Source organism: Curcuma longa, chromosome 21 (genome assembly GCF_044706935.1).
Source record: "Curcuma longa cultivar G26 ecotype Majalengka, Jawa Barat chromosome 21, ITB_CL_G26_1.1, whole genome shotgun sequence".
Lineage (NCBI taxonomy): Eukaryota > Viridiplantae > Streptophyta > Magnoliopsida > Zingiberales > Zingiberaceae > Curcuma > Curcuma longa.
Window position 1 is genome coordinate 2823464 of NC_133881.1, and position 15417 is coordinate 2838880.

Sequence of the window (15417 nt, forward strand, 5' to 3'; positions counted from 1 at the left end):
AATTAATTAACTATCTCCCCAACCACCAAGTATATTGTCGTACACATTGTTTATAGAATAAATTATTTAGCTGAGTTGGTTACGACACAACAGATTTACAGAAAAGGACAAGGATTTGAATTTTGGCGAAATCAGGTAATACCCTTCTGCATCGTGATCAACTGCAGTTTCTTGATTTACCTCTTCACAGATGATCGTGGATTTTTTTTTTACAGAAAAAGTATATTGTCGTACACATTGTTTATAGAATAAATTATTTAGCTGAGTTGGTTACGACGCAGCAGACTTACAGAAAAGGACAAGGATTTGAATCTTGACGAAATCAGGCAATACCCTTCTGAGTCGTGATCAACTGTAGTTTCTTGATTTACCTCTTCACAGATGATCGTGGGACCGACCATGTGGAACAGTTAAGATGACGGATTCTATTTTTTTTTTTTTTTTTTTTTTTTAGAAAAAGTATATTATCGTACACATTGTTAATAGAACAAACTATTTTGCTTTAGTTCTAAACAATTTTAGAAATACATATAGAGCCATTCCATTACTGCTATTTAAGGAGCTTCCTTCTCGAGCTTCCTTCTTCAGTTCTCCCATGGAAGTAGAGCTGCTTCCTCGCATCATCCTTGAGAACGAAGCGTCCTCCTCATCGATGACAGCCTCTTGCTTCTCCAATGCCTCGCCGCTCTCCTCTAATGCCAACGCCGCCGCCGCCGCCAGATCCAAGAAGCGGGATCGCTGCGCCATCGCCGCCTCCGCCACCGAAGAAACCAAGAAGCGGAGCAAGGACAGGAAGCACCAGTTGTACCGCGGCGTGCGAATGCGGAACTGGGGCAAGTGGGTGTCGGAGATCCGCGAGCCGCGCAAGAAGTCGCGGATTTGGCTCGGGACGTTCCCCACCGCCGAGATGGCCGCGCGCGCCCACGACGTGGCCGCGATTACCGTAAAGGGCCAGGCCGCCCACCTCAACTTCCCTGAACTCGCCGCCGCCCTCCCCCGCCCCGCCACCGCCGCACCCAAGGATATCCAGGCGGCCGCCGCTCTCGCCGCTGCCGCGACGTTCCTGCCGGATTCGCAGTCTCCGCCCATCCCACCGACCGAGACCGGCGACGAGGAGACGGTCTTCGACCTCCCGGATCTGCTCCTCGACCACTATTCCTCGATTGGGACGGAGTTCCCGATCGAGGAGCCATTCCTGTGGGAGTGCTTCTGAATTCCAAACCTACGCTGCCACAACTCCTGGTGCGAACAGCGAAGCGATCAACCGAAAGCTTCCCGACAACTCAGAGCTCTGCATCGAATTGTACCAAATGCCATCTCTGGCCTTTTCCTGCAACAAAGAACTGGAAAATCACTGTTGTCGATGCGATTCGAGGCATCGATGCACCAATAACAATCGTAGAATTTCCAACTCTTGAACCTTGTAGCTGAGTGTGAGTAGTCAAGCTCTGGAATTATGTGTTTGTCAAAATTCCTGACTCGGAACTTCTTTAATTCTCCAAACAAGATGGTGACAAAAGCACTGGCAACATGAACAGTACAATAATCTTTTAGCATCGAGCAGGGATCCGGTTGGTTAACGTGTGTTATCTTACAGCGGAGATGGGGATAAGCATTGTGTGTTAATGGAGCCAAAAGACGTTAACAAAGCAAAAGCACTTTAATCAGTGCTTATGTTGACATCAAAAGCTCATAAGCTAACCTCTCCTTTCTCTCTCACACTTAACACATTTTTATGCTCTTAATTCATTTCTGCAATTTGGCATGTGTTATTTTTTTTTCTCTTTGTTCATTTTATTTTATACCAAATCCACCTCTAATTCAACCTTTACATTATTATCTTAAAAAATTAGATCGATCATCAAACTGGTCTAATGCATACACCTAAGCAATAATTTTGACCAGCCAAAAGTAAAAATTGTTTAGTTTTGTGACTGGTCACACCTAACCAACTAGATCTAACAATTTTGGCTAGTCAGAATTACTATATTCACTACATAAATAGTTACAAACTATGACATGAATGTCTCTTATTCCTCCATCACTCTTAAATTATGTCTGGATTCCAAATAATATAATATTTGTACGGTAGAAATAAATATAGCGACGTAAGTCTTGTCTAAAGCGTTCAATTATGAGGCAAACAGAGGCAGTGGTACACTAAATAGTTGCACAGTAAATTATTAATAAATATTTGGAAAATATCTGTTGAACATGTCGAGCGTGAAGGCTTAAATGGGCATGGTGTTTTTGCACGAAGGCCCCTCGCCACCATGATTATAGACAAACTTGAAATTAATTCCATTAATTCGGTTGAGCGACCAGAAATTGTGAGCCGATTCATCTGCCCAGCTAAAAGGGAACAAGATCGGTGTGATTTTGTTTTTATAGCCATTAAATTTAAATAAATTAAAAAAATAATTAATCTTGATTACCAATCGATTAGTAACTAAAGGACTGTACTTGGCAGGACAACGTGCCATGCTGGCAGCTCATCACGAATCCATGCAGGAGTAACTTTCTACTGGCCTGCACATACTTTTATTTTTATTTTTGTAACAAAAAAAATAAAGAACAAAGAAGTTACTGTAACTTGGGCATGAATTCTTTCTGTTAATTTAATTATTAATGTGTGCTCAACTAAATTATTATTGCAGGTGTTTTCCTCGCTGGTAAACAGACAAAAGAAGCCAATGATTATTTTTTCCTTCGCCAACTGCATTGAAAATTCATCATGTTGTCCCCTCAATAGCACGTAAAACTGTAAAAGAGGCCCCGCGTCTTCACCTACAGCTGCCAACTTTGCTGTTTACTTCAGCAGACTGACTGCCCATGTCTTATGCCTTCTTTCTATGCATGGTTTTGTTTCCATGCCAAATGCCAAAGGTCTTAAATTTGCAATTTGGCAGTTTAATTAAACAAATTATCTTATTTATCAGGCAGAAACTTCCAGTCTTTTACAAATTTACTGAACTCGTATAACTAGATTTTTATAATATCAAAAAATATATATCTATTTTTATATTTATCAAATACACCTTCTTTATATATCAACAACTGATTCTTTAATGCACCAAAAGACTTTTCATCCAGATGTCTCATTCAAGTGTCCTGGCATCTTAAATATCAGTGTCATGATTCACATACCTTTTGAAATAAAAGAATTTCTTTTTCTTCACATTTTCGCATTTTAGATTGGAGTAAATCCCTATTAGTTGATCACTGAAATACTACAAATTTTTTATTGCAAATTTATATGAGTTAACACTTTGGCACATTCCACATTATAAATCTTTGCTGACAATAATCATTCACTGACATTCTGGAACTTATCAAGAGATCAGGAATTAGTTCCTTATTCTATCAATTAATTTTTTTTAAACAAAAATAAACAATTGATCACTACCACACCATCAATTCCTACCTATACGTTATTTAGTCAGTCTCCTGATGCTGATTTGTTTGATTAATCTCTCAGGGATCCGAAGGAGCAAGCCAGTGCCTCCCGTTGACAAAGCTCTTCGCGATGAACGGCCGAGCCATCTCGTAATCCAGCTCTCTCGCCCAGGAAACCCCGCGAACCGCCGCCGAACCCGGGCCGTAGCATCTGTACACCCCGAAGAACGCCGTCCTACGAAAACATGCATGAAACAGGTTTGACGACGACGAACGAATGAATTTTCTTCGTCGGTCTATTTAGTTAAATTGCATATATATATACTTGTTCTTGTTGCTGTTGTGGTCCCAGTCGTCCCAGCCGCCGGCCGCCACCACGTCGTCGAAGTAGGTGTAGGCGAAGACGATGCGCGAGTACTGCCCCATCGCCCGCCCCACGTACAGCTTCCCCGTGCCCGTCACCCTGCACTTCACGAACGTGAACCCGGTCCGCTCGCACGGGCTGCTCCGCCCGTGCGCCGCGATCGACCCGAACCGGTTCGCGATCGAGTGGATCTGGCAACCCTGACCGGTTCAAAACATTCAGATCGTGTTGTTATACATACATACATACATACATACATATACCTTGTACATGGATCGGCCGTTGCCGAAGATGAAGTCGATGGAGCCCTCGATGTAGCAGTCCTTGAAGTAGTGCCGGCCGGCGTCGTCGCACAGCGTGTCCTGCGCTCCGTAGAAGCCGCACCCGAAGAAGTACGCTTTGTCGCCGGAGATCCGGAACGCCGCCGCTTGCCATCCTTCCACGCCGGGCTTCGGCGCCGGCGCTGTATTCTGCATTTAATTAATTCTTTATATCGATCGACTCAATTGAATAAAAACCATCGATATGATTACGTACCTTGAAGCTGATGTTTCTGGCCCGGAAATAGTTAGCAAACACCGTTACGGAGGCAGTGTTGTAAGTCCGTAGCTGTTGCCCGTTGGGGCCGCGGTCGCTGGCGCGGTCGTGCCACTCGATCACCGTCGCGCCGATGCCGGCGCCGAGGAAGGTGATGTACGGCTTCGTCGCCGGCACTGTCACCTTCTCTCTGTATTTTTTTTTTCCAAAATTAATTTATTGCAACCCATCATACATGCATAAATTTAATTTCCCAAGTATATTGTCCGTGCTTACATGTAGCAGCCGGCGTGGATGTGGATTACGACCCGCTTGATGTTGTTCTCCGGGACAGAGTCCACCGCATCCTGCACCGACAGGAAGTCGCCGGAGCCGTTGGCATCCACCACGATCGTCTGCTGGCTCCTCGGTTTGAACCAGTTCTTGTGCCCGTGGAGCCTCGTCGCATTGGCCTCGCAGGCGTCATAACCAACTCGACTACCATTATAACTCCCCCCCTGAACCATACCAAGCATAGTCAAGCTGATCAAACATAGGAAGAGTACTACCAGACGGAGAGCTTCCATGGCCATCAATGGTATATGACGAAAGAAGAAGAGGAGGAGGAGGAGGAAGGAAGGAAGCCTATAAAAACAAGGAATACTGCAAGGCCTCTGAATCTTATATGTACTGTACGTAATTGCCAGTATCGGTCCAACGGTTGTGAGGTGGAATAAGACGACTCAGTGGGGCAAGCCAACGAGCAGAGACAACGACATGCAGACTACCATAAGATGATCCAAGTGTGGGAACAATGCTTGGCGACTTCGCTGCTTAATTTATTTACATTGAAAAAAAGGAAGAGAGCTTTCGAATGCACGTATCGGGATTTATAATAATTACGCGAAAAAAAGAAAGATCTGCAACGGTCAGTGTATTTGTAACATAGCAGGGAAGTGATGAGGGAATTAGGTGGAAGAACGTTGGGGGAGAGCTTGGGAATGGCAGCGAATCCATAGTTGAGTGGGGAGAAGAGAACAAATGATGCCATGCAACGGTCAGGTTTGGTTCACGAGGAGGCACACGTAGACAAAGGGAGGATCACGGGTAGACATACAGTGAGGTACGAAGCAAAGGAGCAGGGAGGAGGTTAATTCGTCGTTGGGCCGCTCGAGGTGTGAAAACTTGCCGTGATCCTCGTTGGCAGTCATGCGTCGTTAAATATCCGTTATCACAGCCAAGTTGGGCCGACTCGTCATTGGGCCCGTATGGGGAATTAGGCTAATGGGCCCAACCCAACACGATAAAGCCCTAGTTGAGACTGTCCAGTTTTATGCGTCACCGTCATCGATCGATCGATCGAAACTGAGGAAGGAGATGGCTGGGAAATTGAGCGGCGTGGCGTCCCGCATCTTGGGCAGCAACGGCGTCGCGGCCCGATCTGCCGCCTCCGCCTTCCGTGCGCGTGCCGGCATGGGTCTACCCGTCGGCAAACACATCGTCCCCGATAAGCCCGTAAGCTCCTCTTCCTCCCCCAACTTATTGTATCCAGGTTTTGTGAAATCGTGGTTTTGCAGCTTCCCGCTCAGGATGAGCTGGTTTGGGACAACGGTAGTGCGTACCCGGAGCCCTGCGTAGATCGGATCGCCCCCCACATCGGGAAGGTGCGGTCGAACCTCCTAAGATTAGAATTTTTCCTGTCTGTTGTCGTTCTAGAGAAGTTGAATGCTTTTGATTTTGAAACAAATTGATCAGTATGAAGCATTGGCATGGTTATGCGGCGGGTTGGGTTTCTTCGCGTCGCTAGGTTTGCTGGCCGTTTGGAATGACAAGGCGTCCAGGATCCCCTTCGTGAGTACTCTTGCTTCCCTTCCATCCAAAGCTACCGTCATCAACGTCTATTTCTTGATGAGTATCAAACTTAAAATTGTGCGCTGAACCTTTGTGTTAGCCTATCATGATTGGTATGATTTCACCGTTCTTCTAGGCTGAGAAATGATCGCTATGCTTATTTTTGGATAAATCCGCTTATCTTATAACTAGTTGTTTGGATGGTTATTGCTTTGGACTAACTTGTTCGTTTATTTCATCATTGTTATAATTGTGTTGGTAATAGGGTTGCTACTTTGAATTACCATGGAATACAGTTTAAAATTGTAAGTTTGTAACTGTGGTTTATTATTTAAGCGGTTGGCTAATTGCCTGCATATAACATTTTGGGTGACTAAGCTATCATCTAGTCAATGCCAAAAATATTTGTGGCCATGCATTATTTATTGCACCACCGCCCTTGCTTTCTTTGCTCTTCATCCATGTCACCCTCATGAACGTGTTGGTTTCCTTGTTCCCCTTTTGCCCGTTGCTTGCAGTGATGCCCCTGTGATCTCTCATATTCTTGTAAACTATGTAAGTCTATCTTCTGCTACTGCTCACTTGCATCAACAAATCTCCAACCTGCAACATATTCTCTATATCTTCTCTTCATATTACTTGTCCTAGGAACAACCCATCATAAAGTGCACCTGGGACATAATTGATCTCAACATTTCCTCATAAACTTGCCACTTGTTAGAAGCTAGTGGTTTTTACCTTAACAAAACTTTATGCTACAAACTCTGAGAAACTGCCCCACAAGTGTTCCATGACTGGGTTTGCAGGCTGCCCTCAATAACACTAAATCTAGAAACTATTTCTCTATAATCTTCTAATATAAATTCACTTTAAATCTTTTAATCTCCATAAATCTCACCTCAAAGAAATTAAAATGAGCAAAATTGCACCTTTTGGGCTATTGTTGCGAGGCCTTGTTCATAGAACGAGTTAATTGTGTTGGTTGATGCTTAATTGCTTGTTCTACTCTAGCAAGATGACTGACCCTCTCATGAATGTTTTTCAGTTGTTTCCTTATTTTTGGAGGCACAGACACAAACATGAAATCTATACATGTGACATCCTTGTGCGGATGAGATGGTTAGGAATCTCTTCTAGCTTCTCTATATAGGACCGCATATTAGTCAATATAAGACTTCTGGTGTTGATTTCAGAAACTTTCTCCTAGTTACACTATAGGTTAGAGTTACATTACCACATCAGTAAGTTTTTTTTTAAAAAAAAAATTGTTGATTCTTTGATCAGTTAGTCAGGACTCAAATTGTGGAGTGCATTTCGATTTACTTATTATCTAAAGCCTATATAAGGATGCTGTGCGCTCTCACTACTGCATTTCCACCTTATTAACTTGTGCAGATTAATGTGAGGATAGTGGAGTTCACCATAGTTGTCATGGAAGGCGTAAGGTGCACAATGCATTTGCTTGAAAAAATAAGACATGTGAATGATATGTGTTGCAATTGAATCTCTACGTTGTTTTCCACCAAATCATCATTCATATACTGCAAACATAGTTTATTTCAAGCAATTTTCCTAAGAAGGTTTTAGGCCTCCAACAAGACCAACTTTCAAATCTATCCATCTGTCAGTATTCTCACTTCAATAACATGCTCCTCAGAGTCCACCATCCTAGCTATGATTCCATCCACATAGGTACTTCTATTGCTTGCATGACAAAGTTCTTTAACTCGGAAGATTTAGGATCTTTCAAACGTATTTAGTTATATTTCTTATTTTTTTAGGCTAACACCGCCATTCTATCCAACCAAATGTCATTTTTGTGACACCCACCTTGCAAATGTTGATGCTAGATATTAGTTGCATTCAACAGGATTGTTGTTCCTTTTTATAAGTTCCCATACTGGTACCAGATGTTGGTAGTGTTAGAATTATTAGGGTATTTTCCTTTTTGAGTTTTGTATATTGTGTTTACATGGAGCATTTTAGGTTTTGAGTTTTATACTAGGCCATATGTCTGTTATACAAGCAACACAACTTGAATTTTTGTCCACTTCTACCCTGTACAAGGATCAGCATATTAATTTCAGAAGTTCCATAAGTCTCATAATTCTACCAAACAATACCATCTGGCTCCTTGTTCATCAAAACTGTATCAGTTAAGTACTAAAGTTCAGTGGAAGCTGGAATTATAAACTAATAAGAACTTCCTTTTTAGGAGTATAACCAGGGATGTTGGTTCTGTATGATGGACAGTTAAAAATTATCCCACTACATTATATGTCGAACATTGGTATTTTGAAGATATACGATAAGCTCATGCCAAAGTATAATGAAATTTTTTGGCAAGTGGTATATTTATTGAAAAAAGAAGGAAAAAAAAGCAATTTGTAATTGAATTTGGTGTTTGGTTCAGTTGAGGCTTCTTTCTTTGCTCACTTTGTTTAATTTGGAAATTAGTATTTATATGATTTCAATATAATTGAGTTTGAGAACTTAAAAGAATCACTCTGACTGACTGCTGACGTTAAAGTATCATGATTTTTGTGTTATCATTGGTACACTGGATATTGCTCTTACAGTTAAATATTTATTGGTTAACAGTGCGGCTAAAACTAGAATGAAAGCTGAGCAAATAATCTCATGTCGGTTTCAATTTCTTCTCTCTTTGTTCATGTTGATTTGCTAAAAATTTGCAGTGCGACCTTAATACTTTTCTGGCCTGCGAATTGCCTGTTTGTATCTTTAAGTGCAGCTCAGCTGTGTTGAAATGGCTTGCTCATGTTATTTTGGTATTCTCCAGGCACCCAAAGTTTATCCATATGATAATCTTAGCAAGGAGCTTGGTGGAAAGCAATAATATATGCTCTAAGTTGTGGTTAGTCTCAAGATCAATTGCTGATCTTCTGATGCTCTTCATTTTCGCTGTTTTTAATTGCAATAAATATGCATACTGAATACTGAGTGTGATTTATTTTTTTGCTTTCTGCCATTTGCTGTACGTGTTTTCTTATCAGAATGAAGCTACAGTAGGCTTTGGCTTGCTTTCTCTTAGCTGAGAGTACTTTGCCGTTGATAAATTATGAGTCTACATAAGCTTTTGAAATGATTTCTAGCTCTTAACGTCCTTTCCAGTTTGATAATGCAATAGTTGTGAGAAAAATGACAGGTAGTAGTGGCATTCTGAGAAGCCTATCATTTATTCGGTAATGGACACTAACGTAGAGTCTTTGACTAAAATGTGTTAGTTACGAGTTACCAGATGATGATTTAGCTTTTGGTGTGCCAGCAAATCCCTTTTTATTATCTGCATCTGATTCTGGCTACTTCAATACTATTGTGGACTGGACCAGCAGTTTCGAATAACTGTTTAGTCAGGTTTAGAATTGAATAAGTAGGGTTGTTCATACTGGAATATTATGAGATTTTTCTATTCTATCTCTTTGGATATCATTGTCTGCATGATCACATCAGAAGAATGAGAAACAGAAATGTGATCATGCATTTGAGACAATGTTGTCTCTCGACCAGCGCGAATTATAGGGATTTGAACCTATATCTCACTAGCTGTTACCTACCACTTTTTTACAAAAAATACCAACTCTGGACTCTCATTTCATGACTCTGATGCATGTCATACAAGCACTAATTGTCAAGCTTCAATGTTTAACTCATGAGTGTCCATCTCATTTGATTCAGCTGATTAAGCATAGTAGGTTGGAGGATCTAAAGGAGCAAAATTAGTCAGGTTGAACAGCTCAGTTGGACAGTTAGTCGTGTTGGGTGATATAGGCAAACCAGTCATGCTGGTTGGGTCAGGAATGTTGAGCAAGTTTGCTTCTGCCCATACCAGCAGAAGTTAAAAGGTGGTTGAATTGATCAATTTGGTTTTTAAACAATTCAAAATTGAAAAGGACATTAAAAAAAGCATTTTGCATCAACATTTTCTATTTTTTTTATTAATATTAATTATGCATACCGGTTCTGCTTAATATTTTGCTCTCGGAATTATTAAGCTAACAGAAATGTGATGTGCACTTGGAATTATAAGCGGCATCTGGTGTGAGTCGGATGGCGTACTAAAGGCGGAAGATGGAAAGAGAGCAGTCATGCATATACATGATAAATAATTATTTATATTCTCATTTTCCAGCAGATGGGTCGAATTAATCAGTGGTTTAATTGTTTTGGGCTGGTGTCGTTTCTGTTCATGTTAAATTGAAGAAATATATCCAAGAAATCTATAGTAGTAATAGGTCCCTACTTTCAATCTGGGAAGATTTAAAAAAAAAATTGTTTCAAGATTTATGCTCACATGTGCTTGTTTGTGGTGGGAAAAATCAACTTAGAGATTCCATACAAAATTTTCAGATTTCAAATTGCACTTATACTTTCTTTCAAAAATTTGAATAGATTTTTATATTTTCGGACCTCGGACGTAATAATGATTATCTTGTAGGTAATATTGATTTCATTAATCGATTATGAACATTAAAAATCAATCGTCTAAAATTTATTAATATGGATGAATATCAAAAGATAAAGAAATAAATGATATTGCCAAAAATATTATTAAATTAAAAGATACTTTAAAAATAGTAATAAAAATTTTCGGATAAAATTCTCAAATATCAATAAAAAATTCTAATTATTTTAAAAAAATTTTAAAATTATTAAATTTAGAATAGTGTTAAGTGGTCGTTCAGGAAAAAGATCATCTAATAGTCAATTCAATAAAATTTTTTAATAGTTGCAATTCGGCAAAATCTTTTAGTAATTGTTGAATTTTAGAATTCTCATTGATCTGTTGACAAGCATGACATCGTGAATGCTCATGAATGCTATTTTTATCCATCTTTGCATCTCTCAAGAATTTCTTTTTCTTACAAATTACATCTAATTGTGATGATACAAACTTATTTTTTTTAATTTTAATGGGAACCGTGATGTCACCAAACATGTTTATCCAAGGAGATTTCAGTGGAGCACAAAAAAACTCCCCCATAATGATAACATTGGTGCTATCATAAGAAAATAATCATTTTGGAGAAATTTCACATATGCTAAAACGAATTCCTTGAACTTAAATCTGTTGCAAGAGAAGTTTCAAATTAACTATGATAAAAAAATACTAAACAAATTTATAAAATTTATATTGTTCTCCAGAGCTATGGGGATAATTTTGACCTAATTAACACTTTTAAATTTGGATTTCTCATTTTTTACATGTGAAGCTTGTAGTTGTTTATTATCTTTTTCAAGTTGATGATCGAAGGTTTGCTTGATGACTGTTTGCTTTCTCAAGTAATCTTTCTCGTCATACTTCAAGATGTGATGTTCATCTTTCATCACTGCAATCTCTACACGCTTTTCTACCAGATGTTTAGTCAGGCTCATGTACAACTTTAAGGAAGACTTCCTTCTTACAATCCTGGCAAGGCATGCTGGATAAGCCTGCTCTACACCGTTGACAAATTTTACATTTTCAAACTCCCTGTTTTGATGGCCCATTACCTCTTGAAACACATGAAGTTCATAGATCGTATCCTCGATACCGAATTGAATGGACTTGACCTTCTGCATACTGAGATGAACTAATAAATTCATGTTGTTTTTCTTCAACCTGCACTTATCAAGCAACTTTAACATGACACGATCACAATTCTGCATATTTGGAAAGTGGTTTCTTTCATGCACATTGTAAATTCGACTAATAATTGCCACAACATCGTGTGGGAGAAGTGATGAAGAAAGTGAAAGATCTGAATCATCCATAAGATTCTTAGCAATTTCGACATTCTTACTCAATTCATGCATTACGATTTTCTGATCATTGAAAATATTTTGATGATTTCTGATAGCATTCTCCAATTCAAAAGTATCAACATCTTCCTTTAAAGTGATGGCAAAAACTAAGTTGTTGTCCAGAGGAATCGCTGATGAAGTGGAAATTTCATTTTCAATGTTATCATCAATTAACGAGTTATCTTTTACTATTTCTTTATCCTCGTCATATATTGGCTCGTCAGTTGACTCGATCTCATCTTTGTCATGCTGAATAAATTGGGATACCGAGTCAATGCAAGGTGAGACGATGGAAATTGAACTTCGTTGACAGATAAACCAAGTTGTTGATTGTCGTCAGACAAAGTGGATTTTTTATCTTCGATCAACACTTCATCTAGATCTATCTCCTCTTCGTCAGTATCGTCATAAACTGGATCACTAAATATTTCGATCTTGTCGTCGTCTCTGTCATCTCTTGTGATTGGATGATCGGGAGAGTAAGATTGATTGTACTTGATGTTGTCGAGGTCCGCATTTTCATAGTTGTCTTCGTCATCGTAGAAGGAAGGAGGATATAGAGGCGTTATGAAATCGACGTTCTCTCAAAGTTGTAGATAGCGGGGTAGTTGATTCCGAATCCTTCAAAATCAAACTTACATTTCAACATCTCTCCTCAGTCGAAAATTAAAGATTTTTCAAAAGGGAAATTAATGAACTCACCACGTTTACGATCTTACGTCGCTAGACACTAGGATAACTTTGTGATTTATTTATGTAGATCTTGAAATATCTTGTCTCAAGTGTTACGATCATGGTGTGAAACTTTCTCAATCAGAACATGTTGTCACAATTATGATCACGATTACGACAACAATCCATCAAATCTGAAAACTCTGATACCAATTGACATTGGACAAGATAGTGATTTTTTTACAGACAATATTAATTTTGTTGATCGACTGCGAACATCGAAAATTAATTATTTAAAACTTATTAATTCAAAAAAATATTAAAAGATAGAAAAATAAATGACACTCTTGAAAATATTATTTAATTAATTAATTTTTTAAAATATCAATTTACAAGATGCACTCAAAATCCTAACTTCTAAAAAAAGAAAAAAAATCTCCTTATAGATAAAAAAATTCTTAACTCAAAATAAACGAACTTAAAATCCTCACATATAGAAAAATAAAAATTTTCAAAACTACTCTATATCAAAAATCTTAAAAATTATTAAAAATAATAATAACAATTTTCAAATCTTTTAAGTAATTTTTCCTTTTCCCTCTGATATTTTCATTAAGATACCCTTTCATTCTTTCTCACTCTAGAATCTTTTTAATGGTGTATATTTTTATATTGGCATTCAACTGACAATGTTCACTCTAGAGCATTACTTGTGTGTAGTTTTTTCCGGGTGCATGGTTTTTTGTTCTATATATTCCTAGTCCAGAAGTGGGGGAAATGCATTGCTTTAGAGGATAGTGATATGGAAATTCACCAGTATGGCAAATATAAAAACATGGTTTCGAGTACAGTTGGATAATACCAAACTATAACTATGTTGTTTCCGGTAGCTCTGGGAGTACGCAAACTGATACGTATCGTCGAGGTTAGTACTCAACACTATCTTCGTAAACGATATTGCTCCGCTACGGTGTTAACGGATAACAGCAATTTGTTCCCAAGATACAACGACGAACGTCTCGGAATAGTAGCACTCTAAATTCCGAGACCGACGAACTTTCTCGTAGGCTTTTTGGACTCCGAATACACTAGATAGGATGAATGCACAAGGAAGACTTGAATCGATGAATTCGATGATCTTTCCAGCATCTGGAGGGATCTATTTATATCAAATGAAGAGGTTGAATGCCTTTTGGGTGAGAGGATGTGTTCCTTGTGTAGAATAATATCTGTTGTTGCGTGCCGGCTGTTCGTACCTTGACTCCGACGGCTGGAACTACTTCTGTCGGAGGAGTGATCACGAACGGAAGACCCCTCACGATTTCACAAACCAAATCCTCCGGACTGGTGTTCCTCTTCTCTTCGGCGAACTGACTCTCCTCTTCACTTGTCGGCTTCAAGACTTGGACGCAATCGCACACCAGCCTCGCCTCACCTCTCTGGTAAAACACCCCGATCGCAGAGCCTTCCTCTCCCTTTAATAGGGAGAGAGAAAGCGAGGAAAGAGGCGTGGTGGTAGTGGGTGGTTACGGAAACCGCCGAGCGGTTACGAAAACCGACGAGCGGTTATGAAAATCGCCGAGCGGTTACGAAACCGCCAACACCTTGGGCTGGATCGATCTGGATCGTCCAATCTGAAGGGTTGTAACTCTTCATATAGCCCACTTCAATCTCATCCATCAGATCTGAAGGGTTGTGACCCTCAGATCTCGCCTATTGTCATCAGCCGTCGAATCTGAATCTAATGATCCATTCGATCTGACGCTTCAGATCAAGTCTCATCCCAAGCGGTCAGATCGTGACTCTTCGCGATCCAACGCTCAAGATCGCATCACAAGCGACCCATCACACCTCTTTGATCAACGGTTGCCATCCGTTCGCCCAATCAACAGTCCAATCATCTCTTCTTGCCCACGTGGATGCCACACAGGCATTGTCACGACAGATACGAGCCTAACACGTCACCCGAGTGCCACGTAGGCACTGCAATGCCATTCGGAGCATAAATTTAAGTTCCTCAATGCTCCTTGCGACGACGCGAAGTGCAAAGTGCAAAGTGCAAAGTGCGCCTACAAAGCGCCCATTGCGCACGTGGCGGGCTCACAGGTGCGAGCACTTGCTCGCCCCTGAGAAGAGAGCACCTGGTCTTTTTGTGTTAACTCTATTAACACAACATCATTAATAAGGAAAGAAAACACATCGAAAATTTCCGATGTGGGACTATTCTCCCTTGCATTTCCTTATATATAACATTAATGAATAATTAATATTATTTGGGCCAATTTTAAACAATTAATTTCTCATTCACCCTTAATCAGTTTTGAGCAAATTAATAGTCTAAATCTATCTACGCGAAATGTAGATTTCGATTTTGAAGTCAATTACAACTTTTCATCAATTGATGGCATTTCAATTTTTCTACAAAATCGTATTGGTCTATTAAGGCCCCAATATCCAACAAACTATACAATTGTGTGCCAATCGAGTAATATGAGTACCTACCATCTTCCTCAAAGTGAGGTGCTCTTGGGAAGATTAATCATATACCACAACTTTTACAAGACTTGTAATTAATTAAAACCTTTATATCATTTTGCTTCAATCAGCTAACACAACCTGAATGATTTTAAAAGGCTTAGTCGTCTCAACATATCTAAAATCAGGGTTGTTCAGAACGTAATGAAGCATGTTCCAAAAGACATTTGCATTTGACTAAGTAAATTGAAGGATGCTAAGTAAAAGAGTTTTGGTATTCCTAGTCTAGGGAGCCAGGTTTGCTTCCAAAATTAAAATTTAGCAAACCATCCTACTATTTA

At 39.6% G+C, this 15417-nt stretch overlaps 3 protein-coding genes across 3 annotated transcripts; 2 read left to right on the forward strand and 1 right to left on the reverse strand.

The window, feature by feature from the left end:
• The first annotated feature begins 567 nt into the window (after positions 1 to 567).
• On the forward strand, positions 568 to 1522 carry LOC141814657 (ethylene-responsive transcription factor ERF039-like). Its single transcript, XM_074702593.1, has one exon. It carries the CDS (start codon positions 596 to 598, stop codon positions 1211 to 1213), a length of 618 nt encoding a protein of 205 aa, XP_074558694.1. The 5' UTR covers positions 568 to 595; the 3' UTR covers positions 1214 to 1522.
• A 1952-nt stretch (positions 1523 to 3474) lies between these two features.
• On the reverse strand, positions 3475 to 4869 carry LOC141815610 (putative pectinesterase 68). Its single transcript, XM_074703559.1, has 5 exons — positions 4574 to 4869; positions 4298 to 4487; positions 4024 to 4230; positions 3722 to 3960; positions 3475 to 3631 (listed from the first exon to the last, which is right to left on the reverse strand). Exons 1-5 carry the CDS (start codon positions 4867 to 4869, stop codon positions 3475 to 3477), a joined length of 1089 nt encoding a protein of 362 aa, XP_074559660.1.
• A 754-nt stretch (positions 4870 to 5623) lies between these two features.
• Positions 5624 to 9178, forward strand: LOC141814658 (NADH dehydrogenase [ubiquinone] 1 beta subcomplex subunit 8, mitochondrial). Its single transcript, XM_074702594.1, has 4 exons — positions 5624 to 5791; positions 5854 to 5940; positions 6032 to 6127; positions 8928 to 9178. Exons 1-4 carry the CDS (start codon positions 5654 to 5656, stop codon positions 8982 to 8984), a joined length of 378 nt encoding a protein of 125 aa, XP_074558695.1. The 5' UTR covers positions 5624 to 5653; the 3' UTR covers positions 8985 to 9178.
• The last annotated feature ends 6239 nt before the right edge of the window (positions 9179 to 15417 follow it).

Bases quoted from the DNA above. Each gene is read 5' to 3' on its own strand.
- LOC141815610 (XM_074703559.1), bottom strand. From the start codon at position 4,869: ATGGCCATGGAAGCTCTCCGTCTGGTAGTACTCTTCCTATGTTTGATC. The intron at 4,488-4,573 runs GTAAGCACGGAC...AAAAAAATACAG, and splicing joins ATCCACGCCGGCTGCTACAT to AGAGAAGGTGACAGTGCCGG. The intron at 4,231-4,297 runs GTACGTAATCAT...AATTAAATGCAG, and splicing joins CCAGAAACATCAGCTTCAAG to AATACAGCGCCGGCGCCGAA.
- LOC141814657 (XM_074702593.1), top strand. From the start codon at position 596: ATGGAAGTAGAGCTGCTTCCTCGCATCATCCTTGAGAACGAAGCGTCC.
- LOC141814658 (XM_074702594.1), top strand. From the start codon at position 5,654: ATGGCTGGGAAATTGAGCGGCGTGGCGTCCCGCATCTTGGGCAGCAAC. The intron at 5,941-6,031 runs GTGCGGTCGAAC...CAAATTGATCAG, and splicing joins TCGCCCCCCACATCGGGAAG to TATGAAGCATTGGCATGGTT. The intron at 6,128-8,927 runs GTGAGTACTCTT...GGTATTCTCCAG, and splicing joins AGGCGTCCAGGATCCCCTTC to GCACCCAAAGTTTATCCATA.